General features: G+C 43.1%; 2 protein-coding genes across 2 annotated transcripts; one reads left to right on the top strand and one right to left on the bottom strand.

The window, feature by feature from the left end:
* The first annotated feature begins 12,503 nt into the window (after positions 1–12,503).
* On the top strand, positions 12,504–13,666 carry LOC128266743 (uncharacterized PE-PGRS family protein PE_PGRS20). Its single transcript, XM_053003468.1, has 2 exons — positions 12,504–12,663; positions 12,724–13,666. Exons 1-2 carry the CDS (start codon positions 12,649–12,651, stop codon positions 13,477–13,479), a joined length of 771 nt encoding a protein of 256 aa, XP_052859428.1. The 5' UTR covers positions 12,504–12,648; the 3' UTR covers positions 13,480–13,666.
* A 3,501-nt stretch (positions 13,667–17,167) lies between these two features.
* Positions 17,168–20,458, bottom strand: LOC128266742 (histidine-rich protein PFHRP-II). The gene is made up of 2 exons (XM_053003467.1): positions 20,278–20,458; positions 17,168–18,849 (listed from the first exon to the last, which is right to left on the bottom strand). Exons 1-2 carry the CDS (start codon positions 20,287–20,289, stop codon positions 17,680–17,682), a joined length of 1,182 nt encoding a protein of 393 aa, XP_052859427.1. The 5' UTR covers positions 20,290–20,458; the 3' UTR covers positions 17,168–17,679.
* Positions 20,459–21,232: the final 774 nt, after the last annotated feature.

The raw sequence follows: 21,232 nt of genomic DNA on the forward strand, positions 1-21,232 counted from the left end.
CTACAGCAATCGATAGAGCAAACATTCCAATGCCAACCTAGATAAACAGCCGCGGGGCAAAGAGGGGCCCTTCAAGGGAATGACCAGCGCCTTCACCTTTTAGAGATTTTAAATATGAGTATCTTAACCCATTTCTAAGGTAAACATTTCTGCATTAAATTTATAGTTCCCTAAACCATTTGTTATTGTATAAAAAATTTATTCTGCAACTTTTATGGTTTTTTATACATAAAAAAAATTAATAAGAAATGGTTCTCATTTTGAAAATATGACATATGTTGATACTTGCCATAACGCTTTGATATGTTTTATTAAAGAGGAAAAAAGAAACTGCCCTTTTTAAATATTAATTTAACATTATTCGATAGTGAAATGAAACATGTTTATTTACCTACGAATATTTGCCGTTTTTTTCTGTTTACTTGTTTATTTAAAACAAAGTAGTAATTACGAGTATTTTGAAACACAAATCTATAAGACTTATGCTCATTTAAAATATTTATTAAATTATTTAGTTAAATATTTCAATATTTAAAACCAAAATAAACAAATTTTTGTTAGAGAAGCTTATCAATAAAATTTAAAGCTTAACAGCACTATATAAATATAGTTTTTTTTTTGAGGATGCCAAGTTTTCTATGCCCTCCGACACTTCGATTTTGCATCAGCCACTGTGGCAGCAAAAACAGTCAACAGCAAGAACAAATAATTCAGATTGCAAAACTATAAAGCGGATGGACAAATGGAGCGAAAACAAAAACGTAAGTTCGAGTGTTTCTGAGATCAGGGCAACGGCTGCGGAGAGACATGGTCTGCAAACACAGTTTGCGAACAAAATGGGAATCGAAGAGGTACAGAAAAGCTTAGTGGGCTGCAAACTCAACGAACTGTTTACACACTCTTACGGGCCAAAAGTTTCCCAGTTGGCTGGTCGAGGAATGGATCGAACATTGCTATCTGGGCTTAAGGCTGTCTGCTAGCCTTGTTAAGTGCAAAAGTTTGACAAGTTGTTAGTTAACATTTTACGATTACTCGAAAAAGTTCCAAATCGCTGAAATAACAGTTACAACAGAAACGAATTACTTTAAAGTAAGCACCTATTAAATTCCCAACAGCATCATTAATGCATAGGAAGATGTGTGTGAGCCTCAAATTCTTTTCAATCAGCCAACTCCTTGTGTATGCTATTGGCTTCCTTTTAGCCGAGTACAAGGACACGCATTTAATTGAGGTTCTGTTGTTGTTGTTGTCGTTGTCGTTGTGGCCCCAAACCACACCGAGTGGTGACAATTTTCGCAAAGCGTTAATTCCATTAATTTACCCCTAATTGTTATGGCCGCCTGAAGTGCAATCAACGGACAGGCCCGCCGGGCAAGTGTTTTGGTCTCCCCACAAAAAAAAATATATATAGCATAATACCCAGCACGCACACAAGCCGAAAACAATTTTTTCAACCCACAGACAGTCACAAGACCTGCCCTCCCTTGGGGCAAAAGTCCGGCAATGACGCGTTTAACGAACAAGCCAGCGGGTCCTGCCATTCGCAGGACCCTCGTGCGGTTGCCCGGCTGTCAGCCAAGTGCCACCTGCCACCTGCCACTGCCACTGCCACCTGCCCGGCCATTTTGCAGTTCAATAACCCATTTCCTCTCCGACGATTGCCACCAAATACCCTCACAAAACAAAAAGCCAAACGAAACGAAAAATAACGCCAGGAATTTCAACTTTGAGTTTGCGTTCAAGCAGCCAATCCACAAAAATGGCAAACAATTTGCTTTTATGGCGAAACAAAAAACACAGAAACCATTGCGGGCATATCCTTGAGCCAGGACATTTTTCGGCTGCTCCAACTCAGCCCCTAAAAGACCTCTCACTCGATTTCCGCCTGACATTTATTTTTTTTTTGCTTTTGCTTTCGATTTCGATATTCCCTTTTTCGTTTCAGATTTGTGTCACTTGATAAGTTGTTTAGTTATTGTTGCTGATAATTTGTTGACGGAAGCAGACGTTCGACTCAATTCAATAACTTATTTGGCTCGATTCAATTATGATACGTCAGAAGTCGCTTGAACTAATCGCTGACTGGCACTGGATTTCACACTGTGGTAATTTTGTTTCGCAGATTAGATCATTGAATCGGCCCAACTCCATAAGAGAGGAAACTTCCCATTAAATGGGTTTGTCTTAAATGCACCAAAATTAAATTGTGCCTGTGGTCAGTTGTATTTATACAGGATAACTTATAACAGGCGAAATAAACAGCAAAATAAGAAGTGAAAAGAATACAAAGTTTTGCTCATCCAATTAGCTAGGTGACCTCGAGCACTTTGTGTAAAGTTGAACCGAAAGCAAAGGTCAGTCCTAAGCTCTATGTATTTACACATTAGTGGTTTAGGGAGAATTATAAATACTTGACTTCAGACACCTTTTAAGTTGGCTTAAGATCTTTAGATAATTCTGTGTTTCTTTGAGTTTTAAAGAAAACAATATGTTTACTTTTAGTGCTCGCTTTATAAATTGTTCAGGGATATCATCAAACATGTTTATTTAAAATTGACAAATGTTTTCAATTAATGTCAATTTTCTGTTGCTTTAAAGGGACACAGGAAATCAACTCATTTGGTAGACTTTTCTCGGTAGTTTACTGACTGAGAATAAACAAAGAAGACAGTTTCCGATTGTTCTGCCCAGTCTACTGTTTGCCACATTGCTTGCGATGCGCAGATTTATGACTTCCCATAAATCGCTATTGGGAACAAGGGACGGGGCCCCTGCCAAAATGTCGAAAGCAGATGGACTTCGCCCACCTGTGCTCAGATTTCAGGTATTTATGACAGTATTCTCTGGTGGGTATTTAAACCGTGGTGCCGTGCTCAATGGCTTTTCATAAAATTCATTTATTTCACGCACAACTTTAATCCCATGTACTTTATTAAAAGCTAGCTGTGGAGCGTGGCAGATTGTGTGCCACATATACTAAGAAAAGTTTCAATGAAAACACTTTTGGGCATGCCCATTTATTTATTCCTTTCAGTTCGCCATCTATCATTCCCTTGGCCCTGGCTCGAAAATTGCATTGAACTTAGGTCCACATGACCTCACATCAATTTATTTTCGTTCATTCATTCAAAATGGTTTTAACTTTCATTCAACAAAATTAAATGCGAAATTCTTAAATACTCGAATTTAGGGCGGACTTCCTGGAAACACATTTAGCTATTCGAATTGCTTGTGGCTTAAATTGTAGTACGCAAAGTTGTGGCCATATATCTCACCTATATTCTGAGTGGAAGGAGGTAATTTCGTTTTCAATTTCATTTTTCAACGCAGATCAAGCAGAGCCTTTTCAAAAGTCGGTCAATCGTCTGGGTGGGCGTGTGCTAAATATATATTCTTCCCACGCCCAATCACTTGCTGTCCCGCCCACCCGTGGCCACTCGAGTGGTTTTTGAATGCGAAATGCCTGAGCAACAATCTCCCGGGCTTTCCTAAATGTCAACCCGCAATTGAGCGGGAAGAGTTTTTGCCACTGACAGCAGCAGCAAGATAAACAGAGGCCCTGTCGCTCGGTTAAGCTGATACACAGGGGAAAATGTCGAAAATAAAATGGTTTCCTTATTCGGAATTTCTTATACTAAATTTGCATACATATTGCATTCAAAAGTGTCATTAATTTTCAAGTTCTTTATCTATTCATTAAAACAATTTTATTTCTTTAGGCAACTCTCTTAAGAAACTGTTACCAAATATATTAAAGTTGTTTTATGCTTTTTTTAGTTGAGATTTAAGTGGACCAAGATTTTACGACAGCTCGTAAATATTAACTAGTAAAGGCTCGAAACTATGCCAATTTTCGAGATCTAAGTCTACAAGATTCTTATAATATACCACTTTGAAATCAGATGTCTGTAGGAAAAGTTATGATTTAAGTCTGCTGGTGTTTGGTCACTTTTCAGTCAAGTAAATTTTTGAAAATTTTGAAAGGGGTTACATCATCAAAATATAAAAAATATCGACCAAAAATTACAAACCAAGATTTAAACGCAGATTTTTAAAGGACTTCTCCACAAGACTTTTAAAATATACCACTTTGAAATCAGATGTCTGTAGGAATAGTTATGGATTTAAGTCTGCTGGTGTTTGGTCACTTTTCAGTCAAGTAAAAATCAAAATATCAAAAATATCGACCAAAAATTACAAACCAAGATTTAAACGCAGATTTTTAAAGGACTTCTCCACAAGACTTTTAAAATATACCACTTTGAAATCAGATGTCTGTAGGAATAGTTATGGATTTAAGTCTGCTGGTGTTTGGTCACTTTTCAGTCAAGTAAAAAATCAAAATATCAAAAATATCGACCAAAAATTACAAACCAAGATTTAAACGCAGATTTTTAAAGGACTTCTCCACAAGACTTTTAAAATATACCACTTTGAAATCAGATGTCTGTAGGAATAGTTATGGATTTAAGTCTGCTGGTGTTTGGTCACTTTTCAGTCAAGTAAAAAATCAAAATATCAAAAATATCGACCAAAAATTACAAACCAAGATTTAAACGCAGATTTTTAAAGGACTTCTCCACAAGACTTTTAAAATATACCACTTTGAAATCAGATGTCTGTAGGAATAGTTATGGATTTAAGTCTGCTGGTGTTTGGTCACTTTTCAGTCAAGTAAAAAATCAAAATATCAAAAATATCGACCAAAAATTACAAACCAAGATTTAAACGCAGATTTTTAAAGGACTTCTCCACAAGACTTTTAAAATATACCACTTTGAAATCAGATGTCTGTAGGAATAGTTATGGATTTAAGTCTGCTGGTGTTTGGTCACTTTTCAGTCAAGTAAATTTTTGAAAATTAAGACAGGGGTTACATCATCAAAATATAAAAAATATCGACCAAAAATTACAAACCAAGATTTAAACGAAGATTTTTAGAGGACTTCTCCACAAGACTTTTAAAATATACCACTTTGAAATCAGATGTCTGTAGGAAAAGTTATGGACTTAAGTCTGCAGGTGTTTGGGCACTTTTCCGTTAAGTAAATTTTTTAAAATTTGAAGGGGTTACCTCATCAAAATATCAAAACATCGAACATAAATTATAAACAAAGAGTTAAACGCAGATTTTTAGAAGACTAGTCCACAAGACTTTTAAAATATACCACTTTGAAATCAGATGTCTGTGGGAAAAGTTATGAATTTAAGTCTGCAGGTGTTTGGTCACTTTTCAGTCAAGTAAATTTTTGAAAATTTAGAAAGGGGTTACATCATTAAAATATCAAAAAAATCAACCAAAAATTACAAACCAAGATTTAAACGCAGATTTTTAGAGGACTATTCCACAAGACTTTTAAAATAAACCACTTTGAAATCAGATGTCTGTAGGAAAAGTTATGGATTTAAGTCTGCAGGGTTTTGGTCACTTTTCCGTGAAGTACATTTTTGAAAATTTAGAAAGGGGTTACACCATCAAAATATCAAAAATGTATTATTAATAACAAACCAAGACTTAAACGCAGATTTTTAGAGGACTAGTCCACAACACTTTTAAAATATACCAAGCTTAAAATCAGATGTCTGTAGAAAATGTTATACACTTTAAACTGCATTCCTTCTTAAAAGGTTGTAATTATTTATTCTTTCTTCTGGTAGCTATATTTTTGCCAGTGTATCTACCAGCAGCTGGCTGCCGACTACCAGGATGCCATTAAACAGTTGCATGTCGCTTAACGTGGCTGTATCGCTTTCGCCAGATTTTGCCCAACCGAAAATTACACAGCGCAGCGTGCCAACCCCCACCCCACCCACTTACCCACGCGATTCCGGTTCGATGTGCAGCTAGGCAAGGTTCTTCTGGCCAGCGTTGTTGCTAGAGCAATGGCACAAAAAATGCGGCAATCTCAAAGTTGGCAGTTGCGGCTTTTTGTGTTTCGTCGGCGGAAGCATGACAAGCCTGCAAGTATGCTTCAGTTCTTGCGCCGCAATGAGAAGGAACAATGAATTGAAGTGGGTCGCTATTGTGGTCGTAAATGAAGTTGCTGCCAAGCATACAAAAAAATCTATTCGGTAATCACGTCTAACGATCGCTAATAAGTTTTGGCCATAAATGAATTGGCTGGCCGACAAAAGGGGGCAAAGTTATACTGAGCGCATTTGAGAAATTTGTAATTTCTTAATTGTAATATCATAGTAGTTCTTTCCACTTCACTACAAATTAAAAAAAAGGTTCCATTTGGTAACAAGGTTATTAATAAATGCATCGCATTTATGGAATATTTTTTTTAATATCAATATTTTTACGGCTCAATCAACATTAAACTAAAATAATTTTACAAAAGAAGAACATGTTTCCGGACAGGGGTGAATTGGTATTTTCCCCCCCTTAAAAAATGAAAAGAAAAAGGACAAAACCGCAGCACTAAGTTACATAAAAGCATGGTTCGATATAGTGATTGAAAAAATCAGCAATTTCCAGGCGCCCACGGGGCTCGAGCCAATGACGCAAATCACCACAAAATGTCTGCCTGGACGAGCTAGGCAGGCCACCAAGGCCATCCAGGCGCAACAGTGAATTGGTAAACTTATCACGCAATTAGAGATCCCCCCCTACCTGGTCATAATTTATGGCCGAGCACAGAAAGGTAGGCTTCACAAAAATTAAAAGCCCACAAAAAAAAAAGGAAAACATAAGGTAAAACAACAGCATTATGCACGGCTATGGTGGAAACTTGAAAAATTATGCTCCGTCTGGAGGGGCTTTATTGTTTGTTTGAGCTGGGGCCCAAACAGCGGGAACTTTGCACTTTCGAGGCCAATACAACAGCCGCCGAAGCTCGGATAAGATTAATGCGTTACAATAAAAGATGATTTGTTTGTCAGGGGCTGCCTTTTAACAATCTGCTCGCCCGGCGGTGTGAAGTGAAAAGTCAACAGCCAGCATAGAAAAGCCAAGCCATTTCCCAGGTGTGCTTGTCCTGCTCCAGGTGTAAGCACACCCGACCACCCATGCGTATACGTGTTCTGGGGCTTAGTGTGCTGCATGCAAATTGGCTTGCTTGTGGTTTCGATGATTGGTGTTTAGGCTCCTTCAGCTGCTAAGGCTGCTGGGCCAGGCAGCCGAAAAACAGACCTGGCATAAAGCCGGAACGAAATTGAGCCATTTTGTGTGAACGAGCTGGGCAAATAAGGCCATAAATAACCCGGAACCGAAAGTGGATCTTGAGCTGCGAGCGCGTGCTCCCTTCTTATATGTCACTTATAGGCTTTACTCAACGCTGTGGGTTTATTGCCTCGAAGGGAAATCAAGTGTCATATACAAGTATTGGCTTTGAAATAATTGGTTTTTGTGTGTATTTACCTGAACAATGATTCAACGTAAGCGGGGTCTTATGTTTTAAGGGCTTCTGCAAATTAAAATGATAAATTGCTTCAATTTATGCTTTTCTGTGCTTTTGTCAACACAAAAAGGTCGACTTCTGGTGCGTAGTAGATGCCTTACGCAACAAAGAGCTCGATTGTATGGCTGCCCCGCCATGTTTTTCGATGACTCATCGGAATTGTAGCTCGAATATCAACAGGTTGCTGGATGGATGACGAAATTCAAGACAAAACGGAGGCTGGCTGGGCACTTGCGTCATCAGTTCCTTGAAGTCCATGAGGGACGAAGAGGTCCAACAATATTCCGCAGTGCTCATAAATGGTGAGTCCCCATGAATCGAGCAAACAGATAAAACGGTCTGGTCTCCCCGAATGTCTGCCTCGTGTCGCGGCAGACATTTATGCAAATGGGCGTCTTCTGCTCTATGAATAGCTCGGATACACAGCCTTTTCCGAGGACAATACATTCAATTATCAAGGACTGCGCCAAGGCATTCCTTGGATTTGTGTTTGCTGTTCCCGCTGGCTGTCACAGACATCGGCGTTTCATACAAATTACTCTGGTTCTCGTTCTGGTGCAGTGCTGAGATTGTGGCAGCTGTACTCGAAGTCCTTGCTGTTAACACCAATTACACGACATGACAGGGCGAAGCTGGAACAAGTAGTTCCGCCCCAAAGGGTGATAGAAGACTCCCTCCAAGCTTGGGGTACAGATTTTCCCACCCTTCTGACTGTTTCCAACTCAATTTATGAAAACTCACCCAGTCCCCCTCACGGAAAAGCCCCATTTGTGGCCCCTTGGCGTCAATGGTCTATGCGTAAATTGCACGCAGAAGACAGGAATTTCTGGGTGATAAGGGATCAAGCGAATAAACTGGAACAAATTGTTGTCAGACCAACTGGCGGCAGGAAGCAGGCGATAAGTCGCTTTATGTTGGCCTGCAGTATTTATAGCATATTTGAAGGCTTTCAATCGGGATCCCGGGCTTAGCACTTCGAGGCAGTTAGATTGCCCAAAATCGGCTATGGCGGGCCCTTAAAGTGAAAAATTTGTGCAAACAACTCTTTAATAACGTGACTAGCGCTACATATATAAGTGTATACTTGCTGCGCTAAAATAGGTACTAAAATAAAATTTAATGCTTATAATATTTCAGAAATTGTTTCCAACTTTATCACGTTATTTATTTCACAAGAAAACAGATTTTAATTGTGGTTTTATAAATTTGGTTCAAAAAAAATAAAATAAGGGCAGAACTCTTCCAGCTTTCTCACTCTCAAAGTGTTGTCATTCCGAAATTTATACTGTGTGCAAGGGCATTAAAAGTCTGGGTTTAAAGAAATCAAAAGCTTGAAATTGCTATGTCAACTACACTAAAATTGTCTTTGACTCCTTCGGAGCGTGGCTCACTATCGCCTTTAAATTCGAGTATAAAAACCTGGGTACAGCCAGATAACCGGAGCCAGCCAACCGGGCAAAGTCAGTCTCCAGGCGTGCTAAGAGTTTTTTTCCGCTTCTGGTTAGCTGGGCCCCCAAAGGCGCCAAGTGTGCTCGTAAATGTTTTGGTCATTAGCCATGGCGTGAAAACCAATAAACGCGTCGGGCCTATAGAAATAAAGAGGGCAAAACCAAGAGGGCAACAGCAAGCTCACAAAAATTGCAATCAAATCAAAAACTACAAAACAAAAGCAAAATGCCTTTATGATAGGGCTATAAAAGCTGACCACGCTGTCCCAACAACAATGGGCCAATTTGCGGCGCTCAATAAAAATAATAAAAATATTGCAACTTTTGTTAAAGCCAACAACCGCGGGTTTAGTCTTTAGTCTGTTGTTTGTTCGTTTGTTTTTTTTTGTTTGTTTGCATCTGTGTCAAATATTTCTTTTTTTCGTTGCGGCACGTTTATGAGTTATTATCGGGGGCAGAGAGTGCTGTTCAATGTGCTTGTGGTTCGATGGCCAGCTGCCACGCCCCCGCCCGCTCGGCTTGCATTGCAGGGGGGCGGCTTTAATAACAAACCTTTGATTTATCGTGTATTTAATGTGGTTTTTGTCTCGGTATCTTTCTGTCTACCGGCACCGTTGCGTACTTCGGTGGTTAAATTAATATTGATGATTTGGCGCAGTCTTTCTTTGTAAATAAAGGCATTGCCAAACGTTGATGGGTGCGTACTCCCGTTGGGCTCGATAAATCATTCTGACTGACCCAAACGGAATGGAGCTGTCAAAATCGTAATCCAATATCATTTTATTGAATTTCATATTTCCTCGAAGTTTTTAATATATTCAATTCAATAATTTGGAAGCCATCGCTTTAATTTAATGACCGCACAAAATGGTTTGCCTCGTAAATGCGTAAGCCACATATTACGTATAAAAGTTTGCTGTCATTTAATTCAGTGCTCTGCCATGCTTTTCACACTTCAGAGCGCCTGCACTCGTATAACTTCTCGCATCGCACATACGCCCCATTGCCCATTACGCATTCGCCCAGTGGTAATCATTTCTGTAAACTGTTTTCGATCCCCGTCTCCTTCTCCGTCCCCATCCCCGTCATTCCGGGCACGTAGGGAAAGACCTTTTCGTCCTTTCGTGGCCCACAACCGCACAAGCAAAGCCGCCAAGGGAGCGGGATACAAATGGCTGTCCCGGCCAACTTGACTTGACTTGTCTGTCAGGCGGCAAAACAAATGGCGGAGCTTTGAAGCCGCAGGAAAACTATTTATATGCTGCCCCAGGCGTGGTCGTGTCGCGGGAGCTCGGCGAATAGATGGATGGATCTTTGACGGTTGTCCATCGCGTTTATTGGCAACACATTCGAGCGCATTGTCTGCATCTGCGGTCCGTCTTCGCCTTGATTAATCGACATGTGGACATTGAATTTTTGCAGCGCCAGCAAAAGGAATCTCAGTCCACACTGCTGGCATAATTCCACGTGCCAGTCGCGTTCCAAAGTTTTTTCCTTGTCTAATTGGCAAAGACTTTCGCAAAGAAAATACACTCTTAAAAACATAATTGCTAATTGTTCAATAAAAATTGTATTTAAAAAACTTAAATAGTCTTAATTATTTTAAACTATGGAAGTCTATCTGAGTTTCAAAAAATTTGTGCTGTAAACTAAAATTGGCTTCAGACCTCTTCACTCTTCAGGAAGAATTTTTTAAATGGAATTGTCTGTTTACATTTTCAGTAATTGTTTCGGGGAAGTATGTTTTTTCGAAACTGATTACTTGCTCTGTCAAAATTCAGTTATAAAACAGATCGAAATTCTACAACTGACGGACCAACTTTTACTTTTACCTGAATAAATATATATTGCTCTTTATCTATGGTAAACATAATGTGCTTTTCATTAAATATAGGTACAATTTTCTTTGAAGTCTAAACTTAAAATAAACTCATTCTGAAACAGATGAGAGACTTGCATTATTACTATTTTAAGAACGTAAAAAAATCTTTCAGAGTCTATTATATAATAATATATGAGAATTTAGTAATAATAATGAAAAGGTGTATCTACAAGATCCTTCCAGAGTTTCTTAAAATAACAAAGAAATAGGAATAAATTTTAAAAACTTAAACACATCATATAAACGTGATGTATTTATTGGTACACTATTTTAAAGGTGTTCAATTTTTGTGACGAGTGTAGCGAAACACCCACATACACTGGGAAACGCACGGATGGGCAAACAAAACGCCCCGAACCCCAACCTCAAGCTAGACGAGTCCATTTCCTCCGTTGCTGGTGCTCCTCGCCCGGCTCCTGTGAGTAATGTTGTTGCTTGTGTTGCTAAATACTAACGATGACGAGGCCAGGGGACTGGGGATTGAAGTTGGGAGATGGGAGATGGGAGGATGGAGGATGGCATGGATGGGAATGCGTCACAGGACGATGATGATAATGGCCTCGTTGCCATTACTTTGTTTAGCTGCCTGCTGGCGCAGCTCCTTGTGGGCTGTTGTTGTTCCCAGCTTGTTGGCTTAATTGATTTAGTTGAAGCTGCACAGAGTTTAATAGTTGCTCATCATTTATGTGGAGCCCGAGCAGCCACAAGGAGCTCTTCGCTCCGGCCAGTTTATTTGGCTATTTGGCCTAGCGTTTAATTTTCGCAGGCACTGTGATACACATTTCGACGCGCTGACAGTGCAAACCGGTCCGGCAATATCTACGAGCCATGCAATCGAGTCGGACTATTGAGTCAACGCCAACTGGTCCACAATGGTCAGCCTCCCTGCGAAGCTCGGATTGCCAACTGACGCCTCAGTGCCATGAATGGCGTTTTATCTAATCCGCGGCAAAACAGCGAGCCAGCAGCAGTTGGTGCATTTAAAAACCCATTTTAATTATTTATTAACAGATTAAGCAGTGAGAAATTTCAAGAATCTGGTCTGGATGCTGGATTCTGGGGTTAGTGGGAGCGCTTCAGTCCAGTCGACTGCTGCAATACCCTCTAGCTTTTGAAACTTTAAGAGCACCTTGAAATCTATATGAAAACTAAGAGTTCACATGACAAAAATTCTGCAAATATCAACCATACATAGCTAATTCATTCATACATATCTTATTTAAAAGAAGTATGAAATGCTGCAAATACTTATATAGCCCTATATAATCGATGGACCATTAGCTTTAAAGGTAACAAGGTACTTTTCGAATTTTAATTGGTTACTGAATGCTGTTTTGTAAGTGATAAGTTTGACTTTAATACCCCGTAGGTTGCTTAATGCAGGAATTAAAATAAAACATGTAATTCTCATGGATGTAATCAGTTTTTAATATTATTTAGGGTATTGTAAGTTGTTTTACTATTGCTTCTGCAAAAGTGAAAACCCTGATTGACAAGAAACTTCTCGCGAAGTTGTCGTCAACTCCGTAAATGGCTTCATGTAGGACAGCCAACGTTCCGAAGACTGGCCCGTGTCAATCAAAAGGCCAAGTTCAGGTGTAATTCCAACTGCGTCTTTTGATCGGCTGCTCGGACCTATGGTGCACATTGCACACATTAACAAGATCATTGTCTCTCGTAATTGTTGTTGCCGCAATTAGCGTTGGTAGCACTTGATTTATGCAGCTGCCATGCAAAGTGGCAGCAGCTTCCAAGTATAGTCAGTGCCGCCACTCGCAATTAATCAGCACTCGTAGCCGGCGATCCGTACTCACCGTATAAAAGCTGGACTAGGGCATTGCCAGACGAGTCAGTCCCGCCGTGGAAGCAGTCGAGCACGGACCCAAAGGGATTGATTGTATAGTAATTCGCTAAGATGCGTACCACAGTGGTAAGTGGTTGTATATTGATAGTGATTGTAGCGGATGCAGCTTATTTGTTTCTCTTCCAGTTCCTGCTTCTGGGCCTTTTGGCCATAAATTACCAGGCTGCCGCCCATGTGGTGCCCTTGCCGCTGCTCCCTTCGCCCGGCACCTATCTGCTGTCTCCACCAGGACCCATACTCCTGCTGGTCCAGCCTCCTCCGCCCGAGGACGATGGCTCCTACAAGCCGCCCTTGCCCCCGGCAGATGGCTCGTGGCAGGCACAGCCAGGCTTGGAGGGTGAGTACTCGGAGCCGGAAATAAGTCAGGATGGCAGTGGAAGCGTGGCCGCTGATGGTGGTTCCCTCAGCTCCGAGGGCTCCGGATCGGTTGACGCCCAGGAAGTCCCAGCTCCAGCGGAGGCTGGCGGAGCCGGACAGGCCGGACAGGCGGGTCAGGCTGGTGGCGTGCTCGGCGGAGCGGGAGGAGCAGGCGGAGCCGGTGGCGGAGGCAGTGCCGGCGGCGGAGGAGCTGGTGGAGGCGGTGGCGGCGGCGGAACAGCCACATCCGGCCAGAGCGGCGACAACGGCCAGCCGGGAGCACCGAGTCCGGCGGGACCACAGCCCGATGGTGAGGATGGCGCCGACGGAGCCGACGGGCCCGACGGTCCGGATGGCTCGAAAGGCGGCAAGGGCGGCAAGGGTGGGAAGGGGGCTCGAAACGGAGCCGGAGGAGGAGGTGGCGCCGGCGGAGCTGCTCCCCAGCCACCTCCAGCAGCGATTCCCGTCCAGGCCGTGCTTCTGCCTGCTCCCGTCTGGCCCGATCCAGTGCAGAATGTGGTGTAAGTGGAGATACCCACAGAAAATCTAGTTCTTTTTCATTTTGGCGTCAGGCTGTGTAGAAGTCCGACATGCTATAACCCTTCTTAATGGCCGATAAAGTTTTCCTTAGTCCTAAAGCTAGTCAATGTTTTTGGAGCTTACATTTACCCTAAGCTAAGGCAAGCGAATATTAAAATTCGATTAAAAAGTGCTGGTTGTTGGTATTTTATTGCCTGGCGAACTTGGCAAGCAAAGGTCAAACCTACTTTTCATTAAATATGTTTGCCTAATGAAAATGGGTCGGTCAAAGCTTTCAGCTCTCGTTCACCGAAGTGTTCTATATTTGGCCTGAATAAATATTGGAACAACATCAGCATCCGCCAATTAGCAACTGTGTTGTACAAAAGCTCTGACAGCAGCTTTCAAATGTCAGGTTTAGCTCAAATAACTTATGCCCGAAAGTAGGCAGTGTAATTTGCATATGATTTTCCCTAGTCGTTTTTCCAGGCTAAAATGGTAATTGAATGTCAATCAGGTAAAGTTAATTTTGAAGAGGGAACAAAGCAGATATATTTCAGGTTACATTGTATCAAGTGTGAGTGGGTGAAACTGAATATTCATGTGGAGAAAAGGTCAAACAGCCTGGAGACAGATATAACTTTTGGCAATCTGCGTTTAAAGTCTGCAGACAATTTAATCTCAGCTGATTTTAGTTTTACCAATTCCATGTCAGTTCCCTACACACTTGCCCCATCTCCGTCGAAGCATAAGCGTTTTCTCGATTTTCTCGATTTTCTCGTTTTCGTGTGGCTTACTTTGTTGCACAAATTGCGCGAATTGAATTTCCAGCGTTGCACTATCTTCTTTGCAACAATGATTCTGCCTTTGCCGTGTGTGCTGGCACAACTTGTGAAGAGGTTTTCGAAATAACGCACAAATTGAATGAATCCTTTTCGCAGCTGCGACAAAGTATCAACCAGAACTTATCCACGATTCGCGGAAAAATGGGGATTGCTTAGAAATTGGGGTATCCTTTGAAACAGGCCCAAAGACAATTACAACTTTTGACCAAAGAGAGTTTGTAGGGATTATACTTACATTAAAAGATTCTTCTTTTTGCAAAAGTGAAAACAATAAAAAGGTTTCACAAACATGAATTTTTCCCACAATAGGGTTTTGAAAACCTGATCTATGACCTTGCTATTAGAAACTTCCCAAAATATCAAGCATATTAAATAGTTATCAAGAGAATTTTGATAAAAAATAATTTATTGCGATGGCTTAGCCATTATCATATGCATACGTTCTTAAGAATGCCCAATTATTCTGTCTGTATAAAAGAATATTAATACTTTCCCATATGAGCAGCAATTTATATTTTTTTACAACAATTACCAATATGCTTCGACACTCCTGCTATTGCAACATGTATTCAAATCAGATCAATTAGGCCATAAATTAACGCCTCAACCATAAATTAAATTTATGCAAAACATAAAAGCCATTTGACCAAAGATATGCAAAATGCACCTCATGCAACGCCCACCGTAAAATAAACCAAAACCGAAAGAGCAGCCCCGATTGTCAGGGCTTTAAATCGTCTATGGATTGTGTTCATGGCTCAGAGTTTGTTTGCTTAACGGCTCTGTGTGGCATTTGTAGCCAAATCCGGGCCCTGGGCGCAGGGCCAAGTGCCACAATGCCATACAACTGGCCACAGTTCTGGCCAAAACCGCATCGGGCTTCGATTGGCTAACCCAACTGGCGGGCATGCAAATGCAATTCTTCATACCGAATGAAATTTTTGAAAGCACGGAATGAGAAGCAAATGGTGAGTGCAAATCAACGCCAGCACTTGCAATAATATTGTTTGGCCGAAATTAGTTGGAGTTGGCAGCAGTGCCGATGCCGATGACGATGCCGATGCACATTCACTTTTGGCTGAAACGGACCACGCCCCAAATCTTGGGCGGTGGTGCCATTGGACCGGCTACCGTTTCTCTCCGGGTGCCAAATATTCTGAACTGCGGATAAACAATCGCACAGCTAGTAAATCGGACAATTTGGGCTTTTATGGCCGGCTGCCTGGCGTATAATTAAATTAGCTGGCGGGTCAGTAACCGGATCGAATACATCGAATCGCTTGAGCCCCACCTGCCCCGAAGGTCGTCCACAGATATTTTTAAAACCGATTTCACTTATGGCCACTGCTAGCCGACAATTGGTCGTAAATCGAAATGCCAATGCATGCTTAATTAAATGGCAGGCGAGGCGAGGCGAGGCGACCCATCCCAAGATGGCTCCCGAAATTTACGATACTTCCAGTTGGGCCAAGCCCGCGCTTGTTTATGCGTGGAAAATGGAAAATCGCTGCCCACATTTTCACCTGCCTGCCAACTGACCTTTGCGTGCCGGCCAAGGGTTGTTAATTTTTAATTAGCTAGCCCGTGACCTGCCCGCCTAATAAACTAGGCCCCATTCGCCCAAGGTCGCTGATTGGGCCGAAAGGTTGCACTTGAATTTATGGCCCAGGGGCTGACTTTTGGCCCTCTTCATGGGTGAGGCTAACACTCCGCACATTCCATTCCTACTTGACAAATGCCTGGCAATCTATTTACTCAAATTGCTTGCCCAGCTTCACTACGCCAATAGTTCGAGTCACCCAGTGTCGAGTGACACAGGCCCCACATAAGACACACAATTTTGCAGTCGGCTGGGCAAAAAATACAAGACTCATACCGCATAGATTGATTGTTTGCTCGCTCAGTGCTTAGTGCTCGGGGTCGTACCACATGCAGCTATCCTCTGGTGGGACTCCTGCCACGCCCACCACCCACCGACGGCCCCTTGGAGGCACATCCGCACAGCCCACAAGCACATTCACCCGTCGGAACATGTGTGGATATGCAAATTTCAATCGTTGCATTGCAAATATTTATACTCCTTTCAATGCAGTCACTCTGTGTAGATGGTTGTTCTTCGGCTGCTGCGGCAGTTGACCTGTGACTGGGAAACGTCCGCAGGGGAAATGGAATTTCACACAGACACACGAGAGCCTCATAACAGGCTGCCCTTTTAATTAATATGGCAAAACAATAGGAATAACATAAATCTATGGTAAATGCGGGCACAAAAACCAAGTTCAACCAGTCACAAAGTCACGTCAATGGTTTAAATAGTGGCGACAGGATTTCCTGAAACCTAATTTGGGTCTTCTATTCAACTCTTTAAAAATACATGCAATTTATAGACTTTTAAAGCTAACAACAACAAAAGTAGAGTATTGACAAGTTGCCTTTACTTTTAAATATTTAGGGAAAAATATTTGTCTAATTATTAAAGCTTGTATTTCGTTGCCACATATTTTCGTATATGAATTCCTAAGCTTCATATCAATAAATAAATGCAAATTATTAGGATGTATAAAATACATGAATATAGAAACAATTGTTGTTTTAAAACTAAATTGTAACGTGGGCACATTCCACCGGAAACTCTGAAATGCTTATGAACATACAATAATGAATAAAATGTTTAAATGTATTTACGAAGTGATTTGTATGACATTTTAGAGTATGAAATCAAGTTATGTTACTGTGTGCCCCGAAATCCATCAAATCATGTGTTGTGTTTCCGCGGTTGATATGGAGAAGGCATTGTCAAAACTGACAAAAGTACAAATAACCCACCGCCAATTCCAAACACTTACAAATGTGATCAAATACATTTTTGCAGTTTATTTGTCTGTTTGCAGTTTCATATAAAATATAGATTTATATCTGGTCAGATACATAAAGATTACAACAGTTATTTACAACATACTCATACAGCGTTTCTCAATGGAAGTAATAGAAGAACATAGATCGTGTTGGAAAAGGGGAAGAGAAAGGCTAGTTCATAGAGGTGTGTGTGCTGTGACCTGGACTTGAAGGCAAATCGATCGAAAACCAGCGGGCAATGAAGCCATCTTCCGAATGGCCTCAATCTCCCGTGTGTAGTCGCTTTTCCGTACTGTTCCGTGTGTTCGTTGGTGGCTTGAGTGTGAAAGATAGTCATAGTTATAGGACAGATAGATGGAGAAGTGGGAATGCTGTTTTAAAGTCGCGCTTGCGTGCGTATGCGCAATGCAACGTTACGCATACGCAACGTTGGCAGTCGGTAATCGGTTAGGCAGAGTGTATAGAGATGCTCGTCGTCGATCGGAAGTGAAGCCGACCCCTGGCCTTAGTAGTGGTCGTAGTGCGCATGGTATTGGCCATCATCCTCGTGTCCGTTTCCGCCGTAGTAGCCACCATGGCCGACGGCTCCTCCGTGTCCGGCGGCAGCCACCGCATTCAGATGCGCGGCACGGGCGTGCTGCACCTCGGCGGGCTCCACGGGCACTCCGTTGTGGATGACCGGAATGTGGATGGGTCCCTTGTGCGCGTAGCCGGTGGCGTAGCCGCCGTGGCTGCTGCTGCTGCTGTGGCTCTGCTCCCAGCGTCCGTCGTAGTGGCCGTCGTCCCAGGACGATCCGTGGGAGGCTCCTCCGTGGGCTGAGGCCTGCGACAGGGCGGCGTAGTGGGCGGCCTTGGCGTGCTGCACCTCGGGCGTATCGATGGGCACTCCGTTGTGGATTACGGGCACATGGTAGCCACCGTGGGCGATCGGGGCAATGGCGTGTCCGTGTCCGGAGCGGGCGGCAGCATGGGCGGCGAAGTGGGCGGCCTTGGCGTGCTGCACCTCGGGCGTCTCAACGGCGCCTCCGTGGGCATGGGCCACCTGACCCAGGGCCTTGGCGTGGGCGGCATAGTGCTCGGCCTTGGCGGCCTGCACGTCGGGCGTGTCGACGGGCACGCCTCCGTGGGTCAGCGGCACGTGGGCGGCCTGGCCGTAGGCCCATCCTCCGCCGTAGATCGATCGCTTGTACAGGTGGTGTCCGTGTCCGCCGGCATTGTGGGCGGCGGCGGCGTGGGCGGCGGCATGGGCGGCCTTGGCGTGCTGCACCTCCGGGGTGTCGACGGGCACTCCGCCGTGGGTCAGCACCGGGATGTGGATGGGTCCGTGGGCGTGGCCATGGGCGTAGGGCACATAGGCGCCGTGCGAGTGGGCGGCAGCGTAAACGGGGGCGGCGTGGGCATGGGGGGCCTGCGGCAGGTTGGTGCCCACGGCATTGAAGCCGTGATGCGGATCCGCGGTGTAGGACACCGACTGCACGTGACCATGGCCATCCACGTACGAGTAGGAGCCGTGCGTGGTGCCGTCATGGCCGCGCGACTCGTGCTTCTGCGAGTTGGGATCGGCGTAGCCGTAGGAGTAGGTGTGGCTGTGCGGGTCCAGGTGCTGGTACTGTGTGGAGACGGCTCCGTGCCACGAGGCGGACACCGTCGAGACCAGCAGTGCGGCGGCAATAAACTGTACAAAGAAACAAATTACTTTAGTTTTTCCTTACCGAGAATAAGTATATCATCGCAGTTTCCCATTATTATTCCCATTTAACCGTTTTAGAATTGTATTTGGTTTAATTAAATTAAACATTCTTGTAACCAAACAAAAATTCACTATACTTTTAGGATTATCTTTGAGAGAATAACATCATCTAAATACTATATCTCTAAAAACATATTACTACTTTTTAATTGACTGATTTCTGGCTGTCTAGAAGAGGTTATATGTGGGATTATGCCGTGGCTCGGTAATTGCACTGGCGGTAGCCACCGCCTAAAATCTTTAATCGCAGGTGTCACTCAATAGGAGCTTATGGGCCGCCTCTGCTAACCTAATTACAGGCTTTTCGCTTTTCTTGCGCTTGCGCCAACGTTTTCCTCTCGCTTTTCTTTGCCCACACACACTGGCACACGCCCATCTTTCGAGTTTTCCCCTGGATTCGCTTTTCCAGCGCTGCGAAGCGCAACCGTTTGATTCGATTCGATTCGATTCGACTCGATTCGAATCCGAGATACTCGTTCGGCCAATTCGCAGATATTACCGCATGTGGGACGATTATGTACCGTATTATGTGTCAGCGGGTGAGTGGGGCAGTGGGGCAGTGGGCCGGAAAGTGGTGGAAAAACGGTTAAATAAACTGTCCGACATGCAACATGTCAACGGCTTATCAACGGGATTTCGCACAGAATTTGATGGCAGCTGATGGTTTTCTGGGTGGTTCGCCGCTTAGCATGACGTGCCAGCGTAATTGACTCTCGGATGGAGCTGAAGGATTTATGTATATCCGTAGCAGCGGCACAGGTGCCATTTCATTTGGAGCGGCATTTGAGCGAAATGAATTTAATTCACAGAAGCAATGTCAGTTTAATTTGATAATAATTGTGCTGCTAGCAATTGTGGAGAATGCTAAGAATGCATTTTTATTTATTTACGCCAAGTCACTGTCATTTAAGTAGTTGTAATAAAAGATATCGAAATGAATTTAAAATTAGCTAATTTAATGCTGTGCTAGCTTGGAACTTACTAATTTTATAAATATCTGATTCTATAATAAACTATCATTTAGGATCAATTTTAAACAAGCAGCTCGAATTTATACTTTAATAGAAAAGTATGGAAATTAAATTTCTGTAGTCACGAATGTGATAATTTAATTCATTTCCTAATCTTTTGTAAACTAAAAAAACTTTAAATCACTTAAAAATCCCCAATCAATTTATTTTCATACTTTGGAAATAAAATCTCTAAGCCTCAAACAAAAAGTTTACTAATTTTAAAAAAAACCCACTAAAATTAGATATTCGAGCAAGAGCTTTTCCATACTCGCTGACTCATATTTTGTTTATAAATCCTTTTGCTTGACGTTATCCTTGTGATCGCATGGCGTATACTTACGAATGGCTTCATTTTAGTTTAGATCACACGGCTGAGCTTCGAAAAGGAGTTTCGGGGGATGCACTGGGGATGAGCGGAAAACTAACTACACACGGCACGACACAAGCACTGGTCGCTGGACGCTGGTTGAACCTCCTAGAACCACGACTAGGACTGTTAACGAACTGTGCTGACTGCTGGCTGGCGGCCCTAATATATACCGCCCGAGACTGGCGACTGGAGACTGGGGAGCAGAGACACTGGAGCCGAGACTCGGGCTGAGACGTCGGCGCATGCGCAACATTGGTAACAGCAACAATAGCAACAACAGCAACAACAGCAACAACAGCAGTAATGGCAGCAACAACATTAGCAACAACAGCAGTAATAGCAGCAGCAATATCGGCCACACAACAAAGACAGCGAGAGCAAGAGCAGAACAATGTAACCGAATTACCACTTTAATCGGGGCTCGAAGCGGGTTTTGGCCAAAGCCGAAGTGGATATCGAAGCCGCAGCCGAAGAATGTGTATCAGTTGCTCGGGTAGAAAAGCACTGCAGCATGTTGCAGGCGTGCCGGTGCACTAGCAACTTGTTGCTCGTACGTTTCCCCTGAGCTGCGTTTGTCACTGCGAAAAGCAGCTGCCGTGACCTTGCTTTCGCAGCGATTTAATTGCCGGCTCGGTTTCAAACATGTCTAAAGCGATTGATGTTTTTTTGTTTTTTTTTTTTTTTTGGAGGGGCCACCTCTTTAGCTTCCGCGCCGGCAACAATTAGCACTCATTATTTGGCCACGGGATTAGGCAGATCTTATCGCTTCGCTCGGTGCCTTTCCAAAAAACGCCCAAGAGACCCGCCCAAAGCTGGCCGGCGATCAAATTAAAAAATTCTTACCCACCGCTTGCAACATGCCCCAACGAACGGGGGCCATAACGAAATGTGAGCTGTGAGCTGGCCAATTTCTGGGCGTTTGCCT

This window comes from Drosophila gunungcola, chromosome 3R (assembly GCF_025200985.1).
Source record: "Drosophila gunungcola strain Sukarami chromosome 3R, Dgunungcola_SK_2, whole genome shotgun sequence".
In the NCBI taxonomy this organism is placed as follows: domain Eukaryota; kingdom Metazoa; phylum Arthropoda; class Insecta; order Diptera; family Drosophilidae; genus Drosophila; species Drosophila gunungcola.